At 44.8% G+C, this 19,320-nt stretch overlaps 1 protein-coding gene across 2 annotated transcripts in view; it reads right to left on the bottom strand.

Moving 5' to 3' along the window:
- DHX37 (DEAH-box helicase 37) overlaps window positions 1-19,320 on the bottom strand; it is a 52,103-nt gene that overhangs the window by 8,531 nt on the left and 24,252 nt on the right. For both annotated transcript variants that reach the window (XM_073676147.1, XM_073676148.1), the window contains exons 18-24: window positions 17,841-17,947; window positions 17,098-17,286; window positions 14,741-14,865; window positions 9,843-9,959; window positions 9,590-9,762; window positions 9,243-9,357; window positions 1,410-1,547 (exon numbers count right to left, since the gene is read on the bottom strand). In XM_073676147.1, the coding sequence (XP_073532248.1) occupies window positions 1,410-1,547; window positions 9,243-9,357; window positions 9,590-9,762; window positions 9,843-9,959; window positions 14,741-14,865; window positions 17,098-17,286; window positions 17,841-17,947 (964 nt within the window). The remainder of the gene's footprint in view (window positions 1-1,409; window positions 1,548-9,242; window positions 9,358-9,589; window positions 9,763-9,842; window positions 9,960-14,740; window positions 14,866-17,097; window positions 17,287-17,840; window positions 17,948-19,320) is intronic.

Raw genomic sequence — 19,320 nt, 5'->3', positions numbered from 1 at the left:
TGTCGATGGGAAGATTCCCGTTCCATTTGTTTGAGCTGCTTGCGCTGCTTTGATGGCTGTGGCTGCTGCTGTACTTCCTGTGGCGGTGACAGCTGCTGCCCAGGTGACTGCGGTTCCTCATTCATCATGGCGGGGATGCAGACACCGCCATCCTGATTGCTCCCCATCCTTAAAAGCAGTAGGGCTCCACCTCCTTTAGGCTCCTCCCCTTCCGGCAGCGTGCTCATCTCTCTTTTTCCTTTTTTTTTTTTTTTTTTTTTTTTTTTTTTTTTAATTTTAGCCAGCTGGCGCGCTACCCGCAGATCCACCTGCCTCTGCGCGTGCGCAGCCCAGCGGCACCCGGCGCGCTTGCAGCGGGATGACAGCTTCCCACCCGCGCATGCGCAGACCCGGTTTCCGGCGCACTCCGTGATAGGGCGCGTCAGCACCCCGCGCGTGCGCAGCCCGGACTTCCGGCGCGCTCCGTCAGAGGGTGCGACGCGACCCCCACGTGCGCAGCCCGGAAGACCTGCCGGCCGGCGCGCTCAGTTCATCTTTGCGAGGCGCAGACCCGGCCGCAGGCCCCGGCGCACGCGGGGAGGCATCCGAAGGAAAACAGCACCTCCTTCCCACACGCAGACCCGGGCAGCAGCCAGACGGGCTGGGAACAGGGACCATCTGCTGCTTCCACGGCCTCCAGGCCGCACCGTCCATAATCCAGGTACGTGAGGTACCACCTGGTGAGGCTCCCATCAGGGACAGGAACCAAAAACTGATGCGGAGGAGAGGTACCGCCTTTTTATTCAGTAGGTTCCGGTCCTTGGTGGGCGGATACCCTCTCTCAGGTGGTGCTGTCATGGGAGAAGGGGAAAAATTTCCATGTTTGGATTTGTTGTTGCTGATGCAAAGGCATGTTAAATAGATAAATGTTAAAAAGTTTTGTTCACTACAGGAAAAAAACCTGCTAATGGCCCTGTGGTTCTGAATGAATTAAAAAAAAAACAAAAAAACTATACTTACATCCCATACCAGTGCCGTCCCTCTGCTCTCAGCCCCATGTTCACGTCAGGTCTTCTATGCTAAACAATGACCATTGCAACCAAATTTCTGTGGAAGAGGAAGACATTGTTCTTCCACTTACACATAATTGTGGAGGCTGCTGATTGGCTAAAGTGGTCATGTGATATTGTATACGCCATGAGACTGGCAGGGGACACAGGGCTTAAAGCAGAGGAGCACTGGTTCAGTAGGTATGTATAGATTTTTTTAATTTATGTAGATCCTTGGTGCCATAAAGAGGGATTTCCAGTAGTGGAGAACCCATTTAAGCCTTAACATCTACAACATTACCAACCATCCAAAGTATGTACATTCCAGAGTTAGCTACTAAAACCAAGAACAAATAGGAAAGTATCTTCATTTTTACATACAGAAGGTGCTTTGTCTGTGACACTTCATCCTTCCTGATGCTTGACAATAGGTGGGAGATGGATCGTCCAATGGGTCTCCAAAATGACAATACTGTGGAAGCAAAACAGGAATCCACTCTGGCTCGATCGAGGAAATACCTGGAAGCAGATGATGTGTCAAATGCTTGCTACATTTTCTAATTAATAGACATAGAAAAGCTATACAAAAAGAAGCATGGCAGAGCAACAATGCAGCCGGCTTTCAGGCACAGCTCCCTATTCTGACCCACTAAATAATGAAGGCAAAGTGATACATTGTCATCCAGGCATGTTTAAAGGAAGCACTGAGATGTTGGATTTTTTTAAGACAATGTTTAAGAACCCGAAACATCCATCTGGTCACTTAAGCTTCTAGTAGTGATGAGCGAGCATGCTCGCTACTGCTCGTGCTCGCCCGAGAACCTCACTTCTCGAGATGCTCGGCGCTCACCAATTATTTCCGGGGTTGTTCGGCGGGAGCTTGGGTCCCCTCCCTGCATGTTTGTTTTGTAATGCCGCAGCCATGTTTGTTGTGGCATTACAGTGATTGGCTGGCCGCACAGCGTCATCAAGTCTATATCAGACCTGGCTCCGCCATGCTCGTCACAGTCACTCCGGAATCAGACAGACAGTGTAGGGAGAGCTGCTGCTGAGGTAGGGAGAGATTTGCTTGTTTCTAGTTAGTGTACGTATACCAGACTATATTAGAGACACATATCCATCTCAACTAACAGTCTTTCTGAGGACCAATCCAGCTGCAGAGATATCAGTGCTATGCAGGCAGGGTATATAGCAGACTGCAGTGCACATAACAAGAGGGTCCATTCCAGTTCTGTCTGCTGGTGCTTTTACAGATATTTGTAGAAATAGGCCCAGGTATCAGGGGCCAGGAATAATTTTTTTTAATCTTAATCCTCATTATTTGCTTAAAAAGCAATCCAGAGAACACAGTTTTTCTGCACCATTTGTTTGTTGGCACTGCAGAAAACAGCCAGGTCCTTTCCATATTACAGCGCTAAAAATCCAGCTATTTAAAACTGTGGTTTGTCCGTAACACGGATCACATATAATTGCGCTGAAAATATTGCCATTTCATTTTACAATTTTATCTAGGTGGTTCTACACTCCCGCTAGACTTAAAAACGTATTTCCTGATCAATCTGATTTGTGCTGGAGGAATTGTGGTCAAAGAGGAAATCTTCTTCACATATTCTGGGAATGTCCAAAACTTTCGATACTTAGGAGAGATGTCTCTTTACTATTGAATAAAATCAATGAATCTCCTGTAAAAATTTCTCCCCAATTGGTTCTCCTTTTTCTGGAAGCAGATGACCTCCCTCAAAAAATTAGACAAGTTTCTTTACATATTTTTTCTGTTATAAAAACTTGTATTGCGTCAAAATGGAAATCGATGGATATTTCCTCTATTTCCAACATAATTGATATTATGTTCTCCCATAACACCTTTGAAATCTCCTTAGCTTTAAGGAATAACTCTCTACCTAAATATAATTCCAAATGGTCCTCTTGGAACGCAATTTTTCCTCCAAGCAAGAGAATCCTCTTTATATGATGTTTTATTACTTTGCCAGAATTCTTTTAATCTATACTTCATTCTATGTTGTTTTTGCACTTGGTATGTTAACATTGTGGTGCAATTATGTTAAGATGATCTTCATTTCCTTTTTTTTTTCTCTCTTTTCTTCTCTACTTTTCCTCCCTAACCCATCTTCTCTTTTCCTTTATTTGGTTGCCTTTCCTTTCCCTTCATCCCTTTCCTGACTCCTTGTTCCCTATGCTGTAAAAATCTCCTAATAAAAAGAATTTTCTAGAAAGAAAATATTGCCATTTCTGGCCTCCATTGAAATTTTGTTGCAGTGTGTCAGTGAACTCATTGACATGAGGTCGGCGCTGTTAAAAATAGTTACCTACATGCCAGCTATTTAAAACTGTGGTTTGTCAGTCACACGGATCACATAAACGTTCGCTCCAAATTCAGCCATTTGTAGAGAAATTGTGCCACAACAAACACCCACATCTTCTCGCTCGACCTTCCTGTTCCAATTAATAGGGGACCGCAGAACACCACTTTTGAACACAGAGCAGTGTGAAAAGGTTATTGGTTGGCTAGCAGATAATGCTTCCAGTCACTTAGACTTAGCCACCACCACCACCACCACCCTGTCTTCCACACGGTCAAATCTCAGTAGCCGTGAGTCTGGACCGCATATTCCTCACCCTGATCCTCCTTCCTCCCACCATGCCGAGAGCCCAAAGACAACGGATCCCTCACTTGGGACACTCCGAAGAGCTGTTCACTTTTCCATTTATAGATTCAGGCCTCTCGCCTGGTCCACTTGAACCGGGGCAAGAGGAGATCGCATGTAGCGATGCCCAAATATTTGAGCAGCCACGGCCATACAAAGGCGATGGTGGGAAAGTGTCACAAGAGGTGGACGATGATGAGACACAATGGCCAGAAAGTCAGGAGGAGGAACAGGGTGCGGAAGTGAAAGACAAGGTGGTGGATGATATAGTAACTGACCCAACCTGGCAGGAGGACATGCAGAGCAAGGACAGCAGCACACAGTGGGAGGGAGGTAGAGCACCCCAATAGGCAGGAAGAAGCAGTGTGGTGGCCGCAGACAGAAGGCAGGCAACCGTTTCCCGTAACACCAAGACAACGGAAGTTGCCAGTACAACTGTTAGGTCTTCCCGAGTCTGGTTGTTTTTTAAAGACTCTGCTGATAACCCCAAAAAGGCCATTTGTACCACCTGCCAGACCAGCATCAGCAGGAGTAGCAAAACTACCAGCCTGACAACTACCAGCATGATCAGGCACATGGCAGCAAGGCACCTGACTTTGTGGGCCAAACCCCAGGGTCCAGGAACAGTGTCTGAAGGTGACACCACTGCTTCTTCCGCTGTTGTGCGTGCAAGCCAATCCCCTGTCCATAGTGCATGCGAAGATGCCTCCTGCCCTGCACCTGGGTTAACATAGTGGAAGCCCGGACCCAGTCGGACCTTGGGACAAAACACATCCTCCCGATGCTGAGGATTGTGGGCCCTAGGTCAATCAGGGTTGCCCCCACAGTCTACAGCTCCTGCACCTCATCCTCCATCTCCGAAATGACCACATCAGTCACAAGCTGGAAGCACTGCAGCACTGCATCGGCCAAGCGGCAACAGGCTGTGCTGAAGCTAATATGCTTAGGTGACAAACTGCATAATGCTGAAGAGTTGTGGACAACTTTGAAAGAGCAGGCAGATCTGTGGCTGACACCGCTGAACCTACAGCCAGGCATGGTCGTGTGTAACAATGGCCGGAACCTGGTGGCGGCTCTGAGGCGAGGCGAGCTCACACATGTACCATGCCTGGCCCATGTGCTTAACCTCGTGGTTCAGCGGTTTCTCAAAAGCTACCCGGAGCTGCCGGATCTGCTTGTCAAAGTACGCCGCCTGTGTGCCCATTTTAGAAAGTCAGCTACAGCTTCCGCCGCCGTTACTGTGCTTCAGCAGCGTTTGCAGTTTCCGGCTCACTGACTGGTGTGTGATGTCCCCACGCGTTGGAACTCTACACTGCAGATGTTGGGAAGGATTTGTGAGCAGAAGAGGGCAGTTGTTGACTACCAGCATCAACAAGGCCGTCGGTATTCAGTTCAGACTCCACACAAAAGACCTCAGGAGTGGACATGGATGTCAGACATATGTACCATCCTCCAAAACTTTGAGGACTCCACCAAGATGGTGAGCGGCGATGACGCCATAATTAGCATCACCATCCCGCTTCTCTATTTTCCGAAACGCTCTCTGCTCACAATCAAAGAGGATGCATTGCAGGCGGAGCACGGTGAGATGGAGCAAGGAACCATACAGGGTGATTACACACAGCCCAGCCTCATCTCATCCCAACGTGGATTGAGTGACAATGATGAAGAGGAGGAGGAAGAGCAGGAGCTAGTTTCATGCGCTATAGACGGTACTACCTGCACAACTGCCATACCGTCTGTTCAGCGTGGATGGCCTGAGGACAGGGAGGAGGAGGAGAGCATGGTCAGTCGTTCTCTTGGTGAGGACACGGTCTTGCTTGTTAGCAGTCTGACAAGCATGGCAGAGTTTGTTACGCTGCCTTTTCCGTGACCCTCGCGTACTCAAAATTTTGGGTGACAGTCATTACTGGTTGGTGACACATCTAGACCCACGCTACAAGGAGAACTTTATATCTTTTATTCCTGAGGCGGACAGGTCTACAAAAATGGGGCAGTACCAGAAGGCCCTTGTTGCAGAACTATTAAAAAATTCCCATCTGAAAACGCTGGCGGCATTGGTCACAGTTCGTTGGATAACCAAGGAGTACAGCAGAGAGAAACAACTCCAATCCAGCAGAGGCAGGGGAACACTGTCAAAGTTCTAGGAGTTTTTTCAGCCCCTCCCATCGTACAGGCCCTGAGACGCGGGGTACTCTCACAAGGAGTGCAAAGTTTGGGAAGATGCTGAGGGAGTACCTTGTCGACCGTACCAACGTCCTCACTGATTCCTCTGTGCCTTACAATTATTGGGTATCCAAGCTGGACACGTGGAATGAGCTAGCTCTTTACGCCTTGGAGGTCCTGGCCTGCCCTTCCGCTAGCGTTTTATCAGAGCGGATTTTTAGTGCCGCTGGTGGAATTATAACTGATAAGCGCATCCGCCTGTCAACTGAAAATGCTGACAGGCTGACTCTTATAAAAATGAACAAGGGCTGGATTGGGCCAGACTTCTCAACACCACCGAATGATAGCAGCGTAACAAACTCAAATCCAGTGTCTTTTTTTGGGAGGTGTATTCCCATGCACCTTTTCACACCCACACATGGGTATACGCTTCCTGATTTTGGCTATTTGCTCTTGTCCTCCTCCTTCTCCTCATCCTCCACCACCATATCACCAGGGTGACCGTGGGTCCATGATGCAAAACCCACATATTTCTTTTAAAGAGTGTTTATGATGCCCGTAAAAAAATTTTTTTTACAGCATGTTCATGTGTATTCCCCAGGGGTAAATGTTTGTTAGCCCATACACTTAGTGCATGCGAACTACAAGTATAGGAGACACGGTCCTTTCCAATAGGAACATTTTTTTTATGAGGCCCTCCTCCACGTCTTTTCCAAGGTGCATTGGCGTGCCTCACAATTTTTGGCAGCCCTTGCATTCACTGCATAAGCAAACAGAATGGGAGACCCACTTCCTAATGATGGGAACATAGAGGAGGGCCTCCTGAAAAAGTCTCTTCAAAGGGGTATTGGGGTGCGTCCAAATTTTGGCCAGCCCTGCCCCTCACTGCATACGCAATAACAGTATAGGAGACCCACTCTTTAGTAATGGGAACAACAAAGCCTAGCCGGCTGATGGCTCTCTTAACAATAGTAAAGGCCGCCTGATAGCCCTATAAAAAGTGTTTGCGACTTTCAGAGTACCTCCTTCATAAATGAAACAGGATGTGTCTGATCATGTGTCTCAGACCACATGGCCAGATAAAGGTTGTAAAATGTTAAAATGACATTTCCCGGTGAATGCATTTGTCACGGTTGAAAGCAGTGCAAAAGTTCAAAAATGCATCAAAAACGCTACGTGTGAACATAGCCAAAGGTGTGGAGGAGTATTTTTGGTTTTGGTTATTTATTTTGCCTTATTTACAAGTCATTACGCTGGAAAGGATGTTTCTTAACATATTTCCCAGGAAAAATCCATTTTAGTTTTGTTTTTGTATGTTTTATTGTGAGTCCGTAAAAGTGGCGTAATATCTCTGGCAACGTTGTTGACAGTAGTGACCTGGGAGTCAGAAATGCTTCCAGGGGTCTTCCCCATGCTGTTCCCATGTCATTTGAGCACGGTTGCCATCGATTTGGGCAATTTTAGGCCCTCTGCAGACTGCCGGGGGGAGCCGCCTGAAAAATGCTCAAGTTTCCCATAGACTTACATTGGGCTCGTTGCTCGGGTCGAGCACCCGAGCATTCCAATTTGCTCGACCCAAACATCGAGCACCCGAGCATTTTAGTGCTCGCCCATCACTAGCTTCTAGCAAAGCAAAGACGTTTCAGAAATCCTGTCATGTCTAATTAGACAAATACATGCATCCTTTATAAAGAAACGATGAAAGAATATCATTCATATAAGGCTATGTTCACACATGGTGGGTTTTTCTGCGGTTTTTGCTGCAGATTTTTATGCAAATTTTCAGCTGCGTTTTGCAGTTCCAGCAAAGTCTATGAGGAACCAGAATTCTCTATTCACACATCTTGTTTTTTTTCGCTGCGTATTTTGTGCCTTGGTTGGGTTTTTGGAAAATAGAGCATGTCACTTCTTTCAGTGTTTTTTCCAGGGCGGTGGAGTCGGAGTCTGTGCCCATTTTGGTGGAGTCGGAATAAAATGGACCGACTCCTAAAATATATAATAAATTGAATACTGCAGTTTGTAGAGAATATTTTTTCATAAGAATTTGGGAAAGTTATGAAATGTCCTATAAATGTCTGTTCTATTCCTGATCTAAGGGTCTAAGCTGAGAAAAATGTGTCCTACCGTAAATTTATCACTTAAACATGAGCCATGTATGAGGGAGTCAGAGTCAGTGTCATGGAAATTGAGGAGTCGGAGTCGAAGGTTTTGCTTACCAACTCCACAGCCTTGATTTTTTTCAGCGTTTTTTTCACCCATAGGAAGTAATGGGTGGTGAAAAAAAACACTGAAAAAACGCACTAAAATTTGCATCAGCGTTTTTGAGGGCAAAATAGAATGGGGTTCTTTTTTTTCACAGAACTTTATGCATAAATAGAGACAGAAGGACAGTGAAAAAGAGCTTGAAAAACGCAGCAAAACCTGTGTTTTTGATGCAGCTGGTTTCCTGCCAGACATTAGGTTTTACTTCAGATTTGAGACGCTGAAAAACCCAACATGTGTAAACATAGCCTAACGCTGCAATGCACAGTTCTTCTGTTATGCCTCCCAGAAATGTAGATACACTGACAACTAGGTATTATCAGTGGTTAGCGCGTCCCTCTAAACGCTCATTCTGTCCAATCAGTACTGACAATATCTGCTTGTGTGGAGACACGCCCTGTTGAAAAAAAAATAGTAAAGACCCAGTTGACAAAACTGAAGTTTCCTGTAGGGATAACATAGGAAGGGTACAATGCAGAACTCTATGAGAAGATGTTCCAGAATTGTTGATTCATGGAGAATACAATTTCTTACTTAAGTACTTCAGGAATGGTTCCACGTACCGTATTTTTCGGATAAGACACACTTTTCCCCCTAAAATTAGGGAGGAAAACGGGGCTACGTCTTATAATCCGAATGTAGCTTACTGTCAGTGGTGGAGCGGGATCACAGGAGGCAGGGTCGCTGCTCCAGGAGGCCGGCAGCGGAGGCAGGAGTGGGGCTCCAGAGATCTCAGTCTGCGCATGCGCTGCCTCCGGAGCCATTTTTCCTAAACCCACCGCAGGGAGATCAATGCGGATGGGAATTCGCTCACCTTTGACATTTTATGAAAACCCACAACAGCGACAACCCCTCCTCCCCGCATGGGGCCCGCAGCATCGCCCCACTCCTACTGCCACCAGCCTCCTGCAGCAGCTACCCTGCCTTCTGTGACCCCCGCTCCACCGCAGTCCCCCCAGTAAGCCACCGTAAAACCCAGACTATAAGATGCACCCTCATTTTATTTAAAAACATTTTTTTTTTCTTCCCCAAAATTTGTAGTGCGCCTTCTAGTCCGCAAAATACGGTACTTTATAAAAGAAATAGAAGGTAACATTAACTGGGTTAAGCAGCTCTTTACCCTTCATGTACATCTTGCTTGTTTCCAAAATTTCTTGAAAAACGACAAAATCAGGAAGTTGTCTGAAGAGAGCAGAATTTGGATGAATAAAAACTGGATCTTCCAGAAGAGCAGTCTGGGGAAAAAAGAACAAAAACCTTTATGATGGATTTAAACATTTAAATGTAAAAAAACAAATCAGAACATCAGATTTGTCCTCTACCGAATGGGAAACATAGCAGGATTACTACTTTGGTCAAAACACTGTGGACATTGGACAAAGGCGATAAATCATTATCAGGTGATGGAAGAAAGAAATGCATAGCAAAATAACAAAGCTTCTGAATGCAATGAGTATGTCTGCACACCTTATAAGCATTCCTCCATTTCTCATCAAGAAGCTCTTCAGGACGGATCCGTCTAGCTATGTGATCGCCCAAACCAGACATTACTATCTGCCTCAGATAGTTGACTTGGCTTTCTGTAGGGGGTTGCATCTTCGAGTCAAGAAAAATGGAGACTTCAGGGCACAAGGAGTTAACTGCAGAAAGAAGACCGTTTACTAACTAGCTATAACATAACATATGACTTCCTGATCTAGGATGCTAGAGCTCTCCTTACCTGCTGTGGTTAGCTGTCCTCGTAGACGTCTTATCTCCATCATGGCTTTAAATCGGAGGCCATTACGTTCACAAAATTTGGGCATTAGTCCTGAGTATTCACACGCACCCACAGCTCCTGCAAAAGGCAGATTTGGAAAAAAAAAATCTGTTAAATATTAGGGAGTTATTCCTATAAAGTTACAATAGCTACTAATAATATAGTTTAACACATCAAATGAAATATTTAACCAACTAACCACATATAGCCATGCTTCTGGGACTTAATTTTTTAAATGGAAACTCACTCTCTGACAAAGCCTATAGGTAAGAGCACTGAATCTATACACTTTTGTGTAGATCCAGTATTGTTTTATACAGAGCGGAAAGGCAGGAGATAAGAATAGTGGCCTGGGCCCAGCACTGCATCACCGATTTCTCAGTGAGTATATGAGTTTCATTAATTTCCTGTTTATGAGAGGTAGAAGTGGATGTTTTAGCCACAGTTTAATATCAGGCATAGTCATCAGCTCAGTGTAACGGATATCCACACTCCTGTGGTGACCAAAGAGGTCACTATTCTGCATAAGGATTTCTTGCAAGGAAGGACGTTGGCTACATGCAGTGGGTATAGCATCTCCTCAGACATGAGGCAACTCAAAAGCTGAAAATTAACCCGAACCAGAAAAACCTAAAACAAAAACAAACAAACAATCTGTAACCAACAGGACCTTAACCCAGGGAAGAACAGCACATAGGCCTGCAACACCAGGAATAGGATGGGAGCAGTGTCCTCCAATGTATTAATGAGAAAGATTTAATGGCAAGTACAAAAATCCATTTTTCCCGTTAATAGCATTGGGGCACATGGGACTATGGGACGTCCCAAAGGAGTCCCAATGAGTGGGAAAAACAACAGGTAACCATGCTGACTTAGCAGCCACCGGCTTGAAGTATTATACGCCCCAAACTGGCGTGGGCAGGTGCCATAGAGCAGAAATTGTGGAACCTGATGAAGATGTGGATGGAGGCCCAGAAAGAGTCAGACACACCCAAAGAATTTTAGAACCTTGTCTTCAATCAGCATGTCTACAAATGCAGTGGGATGGAATAAGGGACCGTGAAAAGAAGGTCAGAATAAGAAGGGTGGGGCACATGGAGCATCTGCTACTAACTGGATAAAGCCGAAGTACTATGCCCTGTGAGGACAATTCAAAGCTATAAGAATCGCCCTTCTCCTTGACCTGTATGAGAAGAGGCGGAGAAATAGGGCAGATAGAACTTTGTCCATGGAGTGACCACAGAGGCCACCGCAAGGCCCCCAGGACCTGGCGATTCAAGATGGATCTACTGGTGATGTCAGGAAGTGAAGAGGTTCACTTTGGGCGTGCCCAGAAAGGTAATAGAGGGCTGAAAACACATGGGAGGAAACCCACTCCCTGGATCTGGAGTTTTGTATCTCAAAAGTATGTGGCCCAGTTTTTCACACAGAGAATGTAAACTGTGACATGGAACACCATCCAGATAAGAATCTTGGCAGTTTTCCCCATGCTGTAGAGCTTCCGGTGCCCTCCTAGTTTAGGTAGGCCACTCAGTTAGATTGTTGGTCTGTACTTGGAAACAGAGGTCCTTGAGGAGGGATGACAAGTGAGAGAAAGACATAAGATGGTTCTCAGTTCCAGTGGGTTGATCTGTGGTGGACTTCCTTCAGAGAGCTATGAGTAGAGAAATTCTCCAGGCCAGTCTCCCATTCAAGGCAGAATCAAGCTCACTCTTGCTTAACTTCCAAACATGGGCTGGATCATGTCAGTGAGGCTGCTGGCTAGGATTGTCGAACTCGCTCTGAGAGACTCGTGTCAATCATCACCTGCCATTGAAGGATAAAGAATATTCTGCCAGGAGTAGAGAGACCAACAACCACTACAAGGTCTGCAGTATGGAGCAGGAAGTAAAATGCGAGGATTAAGGAGTCTACTGATATGTTTCAGATGGAGTATGAAGAACAATATCTGCAGTGAGACATTGCAACTCAAGAGGGGAGAGATTCTTGTGGGGGAAAACCCACTCAAATGTCAAAACTCATGTCCAAAAATACAATGAGCTGGGACGACGTCAGTTTCCATTTCTGTCCGTTGAATATTCGACAACACAAAACAAGTAATGATAGGAAATGTGGAGAATGGACAAATTCTCATCCCTGGACTGATCTTCACCAAAAGATCATCCAGATGGGTGGTTTGGTACTTCTCTGGCATGGAGGTAAGGTTAGGTAAGCGATCACCTTGGTGAAGACCCATGGGCTGTTGTAAGCCTGAAGGATAATGCGATAAATTAAAAATAATTAGCTCCAACAACGAATCAGGGAAAATGCTAGTGGAACTCAGTGATGGTTATGTGATGATACATGTTGCGTATGCCTACTGAAGAGAGGGATTCTCCTACTCCAGTGATTTAATAACAGACTAACAGACCAGAGGCTGTTCATGCGACATCTTCATACATGTGCCAATTAGCTGAGCCTGTTGAAGTCCAGGTTAGTCTGCTAAGCCGCCCTTCTTGGGAACTGTGAACAGGTTGGAATAATATTCCTGGAAAATGTTCCGCCTTTGGAAGGGACACGATGACGTCTTGCAGTTGATGGCTCAAAAAAGTGAAGGCGCGCAAGGTAGAACCTTAAGAGGAACTGAAGGAAAAATCTGTTCCTGAGCAACGAGGCGAAGACTATCTTGTAGCCAAGATATACCACCTTCCTGGTCTAGGCAGCGTATCGTGAACCATTCAAACCTCTCTGAGGGGGACAAGAAGTCTCCTCACCTGAAAGTGTGATGCAAGTGGAAAAGACCTCCTTTATCCATTTCCGACATATGACAAACAGTTACGTCATATGCCGGCTCCTTGACTTTGATACAGGCTTGCAAGCAGAGCCAGCACCTTTCCTGGTGGATGAAGGCCGTGAGGATTCAGCCATCATCTGCCTCTTGCAGCCTCTATAACCACCCCTCTCCACCTAGTTTTGGGAGGCAAATAACTCTCGTTCTCAGTGGCATCCTTGATGAGGTCATGATAGCGCTTCACCAAAGTGCCTACACTACTCAGTGGAAAGCATGCGCCTACCCGGGTGTTTCTGTCACTTCGCTGGAAGATTAAGTCCTCATAGTGAAAGCAACCTGTTGCTCGCAGCGCCGACAGAAATAAGTTTCCTGGGAGGTGGAGCCGGACTCTTCCTTGAGGAGCAGGGTGTCCCTCACAATTCAATAAGGTTCTGATTGGTTGACGCCAGCCTTTCGCTCATACTCAGTCTGAGTTAGAGGTGTCCTCCAGGGATTTTGACCAGGCAAGGGAAGAATTGGTGTCATCCACTGTAGCTCTGTCCCCAGAGTGGCCCATGGAGGCTGAAGAGGAACTGTGAAACACCATCCTATATCTCACGTGAGCGCCTCAGTGGGGAGGTGCAATAGGTACCACAAGTTCTACTCCAGAGGATGCAAATCGAGCAAGAGAATACTCACAGATGAGCTTGGCTAGTAAGTGCTCCAGGGAAACAAACATGTATATGGAGAGGCCTGAGTGCAAGACCTCATCCATTTTGGGAGAGACTGGTCCTGAGGAAGATCTGTGTGGTCCTAGGTGGGTGGGAGGTTCAGGAATGGAGGCAGAAGGAGCACATTAAATCAAGATATATATTTGTCGCTATGCAAACAAACGAAGTATGTAACTTGTGTGGTGTGGGCTGCCTAAGGGGGTCTTTTCAGGTAAAGGACATCTGGCCCCTGAAAAAAAAAAAAAAACCAATGTAAATAGGTCTAGAAGAGTGCCTACCACTATCATGAGATGCTGGATCTGGAAAACCACAAAAGTTACAAAAGGTGCACAGAGCGGAGAAACTGTTGGCCCTTAGGTCCACATGCCGCTTGCAACTTGTGGAAGGTGGCCAAAACAGGTGAAGAGAACCCCAAAAAGAAGCCCCTTTGGGCATGCAGGCACAGCAAGGGACACGAGAAGAAAACCTAAGAAAATAAGCCATTCTTTAAAAGTGCTCAAAAGCACTAAAGTGGTGAGGAGGAGACAGCAGACTCTCAGATTCCCCCAGAGCCCGGGTGCTGGGACTGTGGAAGGTTCTGGGCTGCATGGAAAAAAAAGGTTGGGGCCTAGCTGTATGAAAAGCCGGGGTCTCATTGTGAGACTACCAAAATTCCACGAACAATAGGTGCTCAAAGGAGTTAATAGAAGGAAAATAGCCACAGAAAGCAGCAAAAGAAGAAATAAAGTCAGGCAAAGGGCTGAAGACAGGGAAGATGACCAGGGGAAAAAACAGGAGGGAATCCCCAAGGAAAATAAAGAGAAAGGAGACCCCACAGGTGAGAAGCGCTCACTAAAACACATGGGAGATTTGGGTGATGGTGAAAGGAATCATGAGGGAATTATAATCACCTATCCGATGTCTTTGGACACCCAGAGACACCCCTTCGGTGGCCTCACACTATTATGGAGACACCAGCACCCCACTGAGGCAGCAGCCATAGGGAACGGGTGACTGGTGGCAAGTGGTGTCCACATGGAGGTACTTTACTGTGAAGTACACGGTTGGACCTTTCCCGAATAGTAACCTAAAGGTGGAGACCACCACACCACCTAGGAAAAAAACAAAAAAAAAAGGGAAGAAAAAAAGAAACATGCACCAGATATGATACAGCTCATGTCTGTCTCCTACAGTCATTAGGCTAAGACAGCCTTGTGTCTGAGGAGAGGGTACAGTCCACCAAGCGGAGTATTTTTTTTTTCTACCTAGTGTCGAACCTCCTAGCGGCAGGACATCTATCTACAGTCCTGTGTCCCCAATGGTATTACATGGCCACAGAACATCTAGTGTTAAATAAACATGCAGCTACCTAACTATCACATAATCCTCTAATTGCATACCTAGCATAACCATAAGATCACCCAGTTTTTGTGCCGGGCCTTGTCCTGCCCATATCTTCTGCATCTGCAGCACTCGGGCTTTCTTGCCTTTTAATACTACATTCTCTTCATCATTAAGGGCAGGCCTAAAAACAGATAAATCATATAACATTCCTTTAAGCTTATTATTGAATAATGCAGTAGAGAATCCTTCGGTCACACGCCATTACATCATCCCCGTGTGTAGGCTTTGCTGACTTACAAGCAGAATCTTGCTAATGTCTACAAAGATTAGGGCGTCTCATTTCTCATCACACACAGTACACAAGATATTCTGTTATCTTCCACGTGTAAAGAGCAGAGGACGATTATAGCTGTAAAAACATTCTTAGTGCAAAGGGCATGACATGATCTGTCTGGGCAAGGTAAGTCACTGCGCCCACGTAGACAGAAATGGAGACAGAAAACCAATGGTGTCTAGTTTGCAAATAATATACAAACCCTATTGAAATATTATAAAACTGAAGCTATTAATATATTGGAATAATAATCTACATGCTATACAATGGGTAAAGAAAGTATTCAGACCCCTTTAAATTTTTCACTCTGTTTCATTGCAGCCATTTGGTAAATTCTAAAAAGTTCATTTTTTTTCTCATTAAAGTACACTCTGCACCCCATCTTGACTGAAAAAAACAAATGTAGAAATTTTTGAAAATTTATTAAAAACTGAAATATCACATGGTCATAAGTATTCAGACCCTTTGCTCAGTATTGAGCAGGAGCACACTATTGAGCTAGCACAGCCATGAGTCTTCTTGGGAATGATGCAACAAGTTTTTCACACCTGGATTTGGGGAACCTCTGCCATTCTTCCTTGCAGATCCTCTCCAGTTTCGTCAGGTTGGATGGTTAACGTTGGTGGATAGCCACTTTCAGGTCTCTCCAGAGATGCTCAATAGGGTTTAGGTCAGGGCTCTGGCTGGGACAGTCAAGAATGGTCACACAGTTGTTCGGAGGCCACTCCTTTGGTATTTTAGCTGTGTGCTTAGGGTCATTGTCTTGTTGGAAGGTGAACCTTCAGCCAAGTCTGAGGTCCAGAGCACTCTGGAAGAGGTTTTCATCCAGGATATCTCTGTACTTGGCCGCATTCATGTTTCATTCAATTGCAACCAGTCGTCCGGTCCCTGCAGCTGAAAAACACCCCCATAGCATGATGCTGCCACCACTATGTTTCACTGTTGGGATTGTATTTGGCAGGTGATGAGTAGTGCCTGGTTTTCGCCACACATACCGCTTAGAACTTTTTGGTGATAATTCTATCTTCGTCTCATCAGACCAGAGAATCTTATTTCTCATAGTCTGGGAGTCCTTCAAGTAATTTTGAGCAAACTCTATGCAGGCTTTTATATGTCTTGCACTGAGGAGAGGCTTCTGTCGGGCCACTCTGCCATAAAGGCCCGACTGGTGGAGGGCTGCAGTGATAGCTGACTTTGTGGAACTTTCTCCCATCTCCCTACTGCATCTCTGGAGCTCAGCCACAGTGATCTTGGGGTTCTTCTTTACCTCTCTCACCAAGGCTCTTCTCCCACGATTGCTCAGTTTGGCTGGACGGCCAGGTCTAGGAAGACTTTTGGTGGTCCCGAACTTCTTCCATTTAAGGATTATGGAGACCACTGTGCTCTTAGGAACCTTGAGTAATGCAGAAATTCTTTTGTAACCTTGGCCAGATCTGTGCCTTGCCACAATTCTGTCTCTGAGCTCCTTGGGTAGTTCCTTTGAGCTCATGATTCTCATTTGGTCTGACATGCACTGTGAGGTCTTATATAGACAGATGTGTGCCTTTCCAAATCAAGTCCTATCAGTTTAATTAAACACAGCTGGACTGCAATGAAGGAGTAGAACCATCTTAAGGAGGATCACAAGGAAATGGAAAGCATGTGACTTAAATATGTGTGTCTGAGCAAAGGGTCTGAATACTTTTGACCAAGTGATATTTCAGTTTTTCTTTTTTAATAAATTTGCAAAATTTTCTACATTTGTTTTTTTTTCAGTCAAAATGGGGTGCAGAGTGTACATTAATGAGAAAAAAAATGAACTTTTTAGAATTTACCAAATGGCTGCAATGAAACAAAGTGAAAAATTTAAAGGGGTCTGAATACTTTCCGTACCCACTGTATATACACATACAATTTAACGGGGTTGTACCAAGTTAGGAAGGTATCCCTCATCCAAACTATAAGGAATAACTTATTCTCGAGATTTGGGAGTTATCCTTTAATCCTGTGTATAAGAGATAACTTGCAAACTTGGTACAAATTTTTTTTTTTTTTTTTTTTTTCTCTTAATAGTCCACAAATTGACAATTTATCACCTACCTGTCCAGCTCTTCAAACAGCTCTCTAACAGTCATGGCAGCCACAATAGTGATCACGTATGGTAAGCAATCATACTGCTTTCCAAGAGAAAGCATTTTAGCATATCGTGGTGCAACTGGAAAAGATGCCATTGTCCTTCCTAGGGGTGTAATTGGGCAACTTAGTTTAGCTTTCTGCAAGGCTATTAGTCTGTAGAAAGAGGAATATTTTCTGTTAAAAGTTATCCGCAGCCGAAAAAAAAAAAAAAGAATCTTTAGATGGCCATAAAAATTAAAGAGGGTATCCCACAGTTATAACCAAACAGGAAAAGTGATAAGTGTTTCATTGATGGGTGATCCCCCACCAACCAAAAGGAGAGGGGTCCTGCAAACCCTGTTTGAATGGCGCAGTGGTCACACATGTGCATTGCCACACTATTCACTGACTACAAGACTAATGAAGGTAGCCAAGAACAGTGCAAATATTGGCCATGCACAATGTCTGATATTGCAGCTCCATCAGATTTAACTAAATGTGACTGTTCTGCCATACCAAACAGCACTGGTGTTTGTGGAGAAAAAAGAAGACTTCAGTTTCTAATGATGGACAACCTCTTTAGAAATTTATTAGTGTGTATGTGATTAATATAAGTTGGATTGAGTAACAATGTAATGCAGTTTAGTCCATATAGTCCCCACACACTAGTTACTGAATTTATAAGCACAGAAATATCATTGAATTGAGTATTCGTTATATGATCATACCTGACAGTTTTCGGGGGCTCCTGTAAAGCGCCAAGAGCAATTAATAACTCCTCTGCTGCTAGCAAAGCATCAGGTGAAGGTGGTGTGGGAAAAGGAAAGTTAACCACCTATAAAACAAAATCAATAGGTAAATTATAAGATGTACAACATCTAACTTATCAAACGGAGGACCACAGATAGCTGCTCATCACATACAACTAGGCTGTGCACTATTGTGTTCTCAATCAGGATGCTACAAAACATCCCTAATTGTGAGTAGTATCCTAGGAGACATGCCCGATCCTTTATCCCTCAACACGTTATAGGAGGAAAAGACTGGATTCCCACATACACATTAGCAGAGAGTCAGCCAAGCTTGTCAATGTCATTGAGATGGTGGTTTACCATGTAATGTGCATGTTCACCCCAAGACAAATTGCTTATATTAGCAAATATATATACCTACATTTTCTACTTTGATATTACGGTCATCTTTAAAGGAGGGTGACTACCGTCCTATGAGGACTTTTTTCTTGTACTACTTAACCCCTTCACGACATATGAAGTATAGGTACGTCAAAGGTTGTGTCCCTGCTTTTGATGCGGGCTCCGACGCTGAGCTGCCATCTTTCCCCGCACAAGACACCTAATTCTGATCAGCTGTCATGTGCCTCTAACAGCCGGGGTTGGATCTGAGATTCACCCGTGGCAGTTAACCAGTTAAATGCTGTTGTCAATCACACATGCCAGAAGCGCCCCACATGTGCCCGTCCATCGGCGCCCCTGTCACGTGATCGTGGGGCGCAGAAGGGTTGTCATGATAGCCGGGGGTCTGCAGAAGACCATCGTGCCCGTCACTGTGAATCTCCTATGAATATCGGCTCGTGGACAGCATTCATAGGGGATCGTCATTTGTGCTACACATAGTACAGCGTAGCACAGTCAATCGGTCGGTAAACTGTGTAACAAAAACAAAAATTCGAATCCAGAATTGCATTTTTTTGGCCACCACAACATTGCAATAAAATGCAATAACAGCCGATCAAATCACTGTATCTACCCCAAAATAATATCAATAAAAAGGTCAGCTCGGGGCGCAAAAAATAAGCCCTCATCCAGCCCCAGATCATGAAAAATGGAGGCACTATGGGTCTCAGAAAATAGCGACATAAAAGAATTTTTCTTAAAAACAAAATCTGAAATTTAATTTTGTATCACTTAAATAAAAAAAAAAACCTATGCATGCTTGGTTTCTGCATTCTCGTACTGACCTGGGGAACCATATTGGCAGGTCAGTTTTAGCAATGCGTGAACATGGTAAATAAAAAACCCAAAAACAATTGTGGAATTGCATTTTTTTTTTTTTTTTTGAAAGGTCACCGTACTTGGATTTTTTTTCCCCTTTCCCAATACACTATATGGTAAAATCAATGTAGTCATTCAAAAGTACAACTCGACCTGCAAAAATCAAGCCCTCATATGGCCATATTGACAGAAAAAA

The sequence above is a fragment of the Phyllobates terribilis genome, unplaced genomic scaffold (assembly GCF_046119375.1).
Source record: "Phyllobates terribilis strain yellow unplaced genomic scaffold, ASM4611937v1 Scaffold_1__5_contigs__length_1240528914, whole genome shotgun sequence".
NCBI lineage: Eukaryota > Metazoa > Chordata > Amphibia > Anura > Dendrobatidae > Phyllobates > Phyllobates terribilis.
Note: the sequence above shows the minus strand (reverse complement) of the source record. Positions and strands in the feature narration are given on the sequence as shown.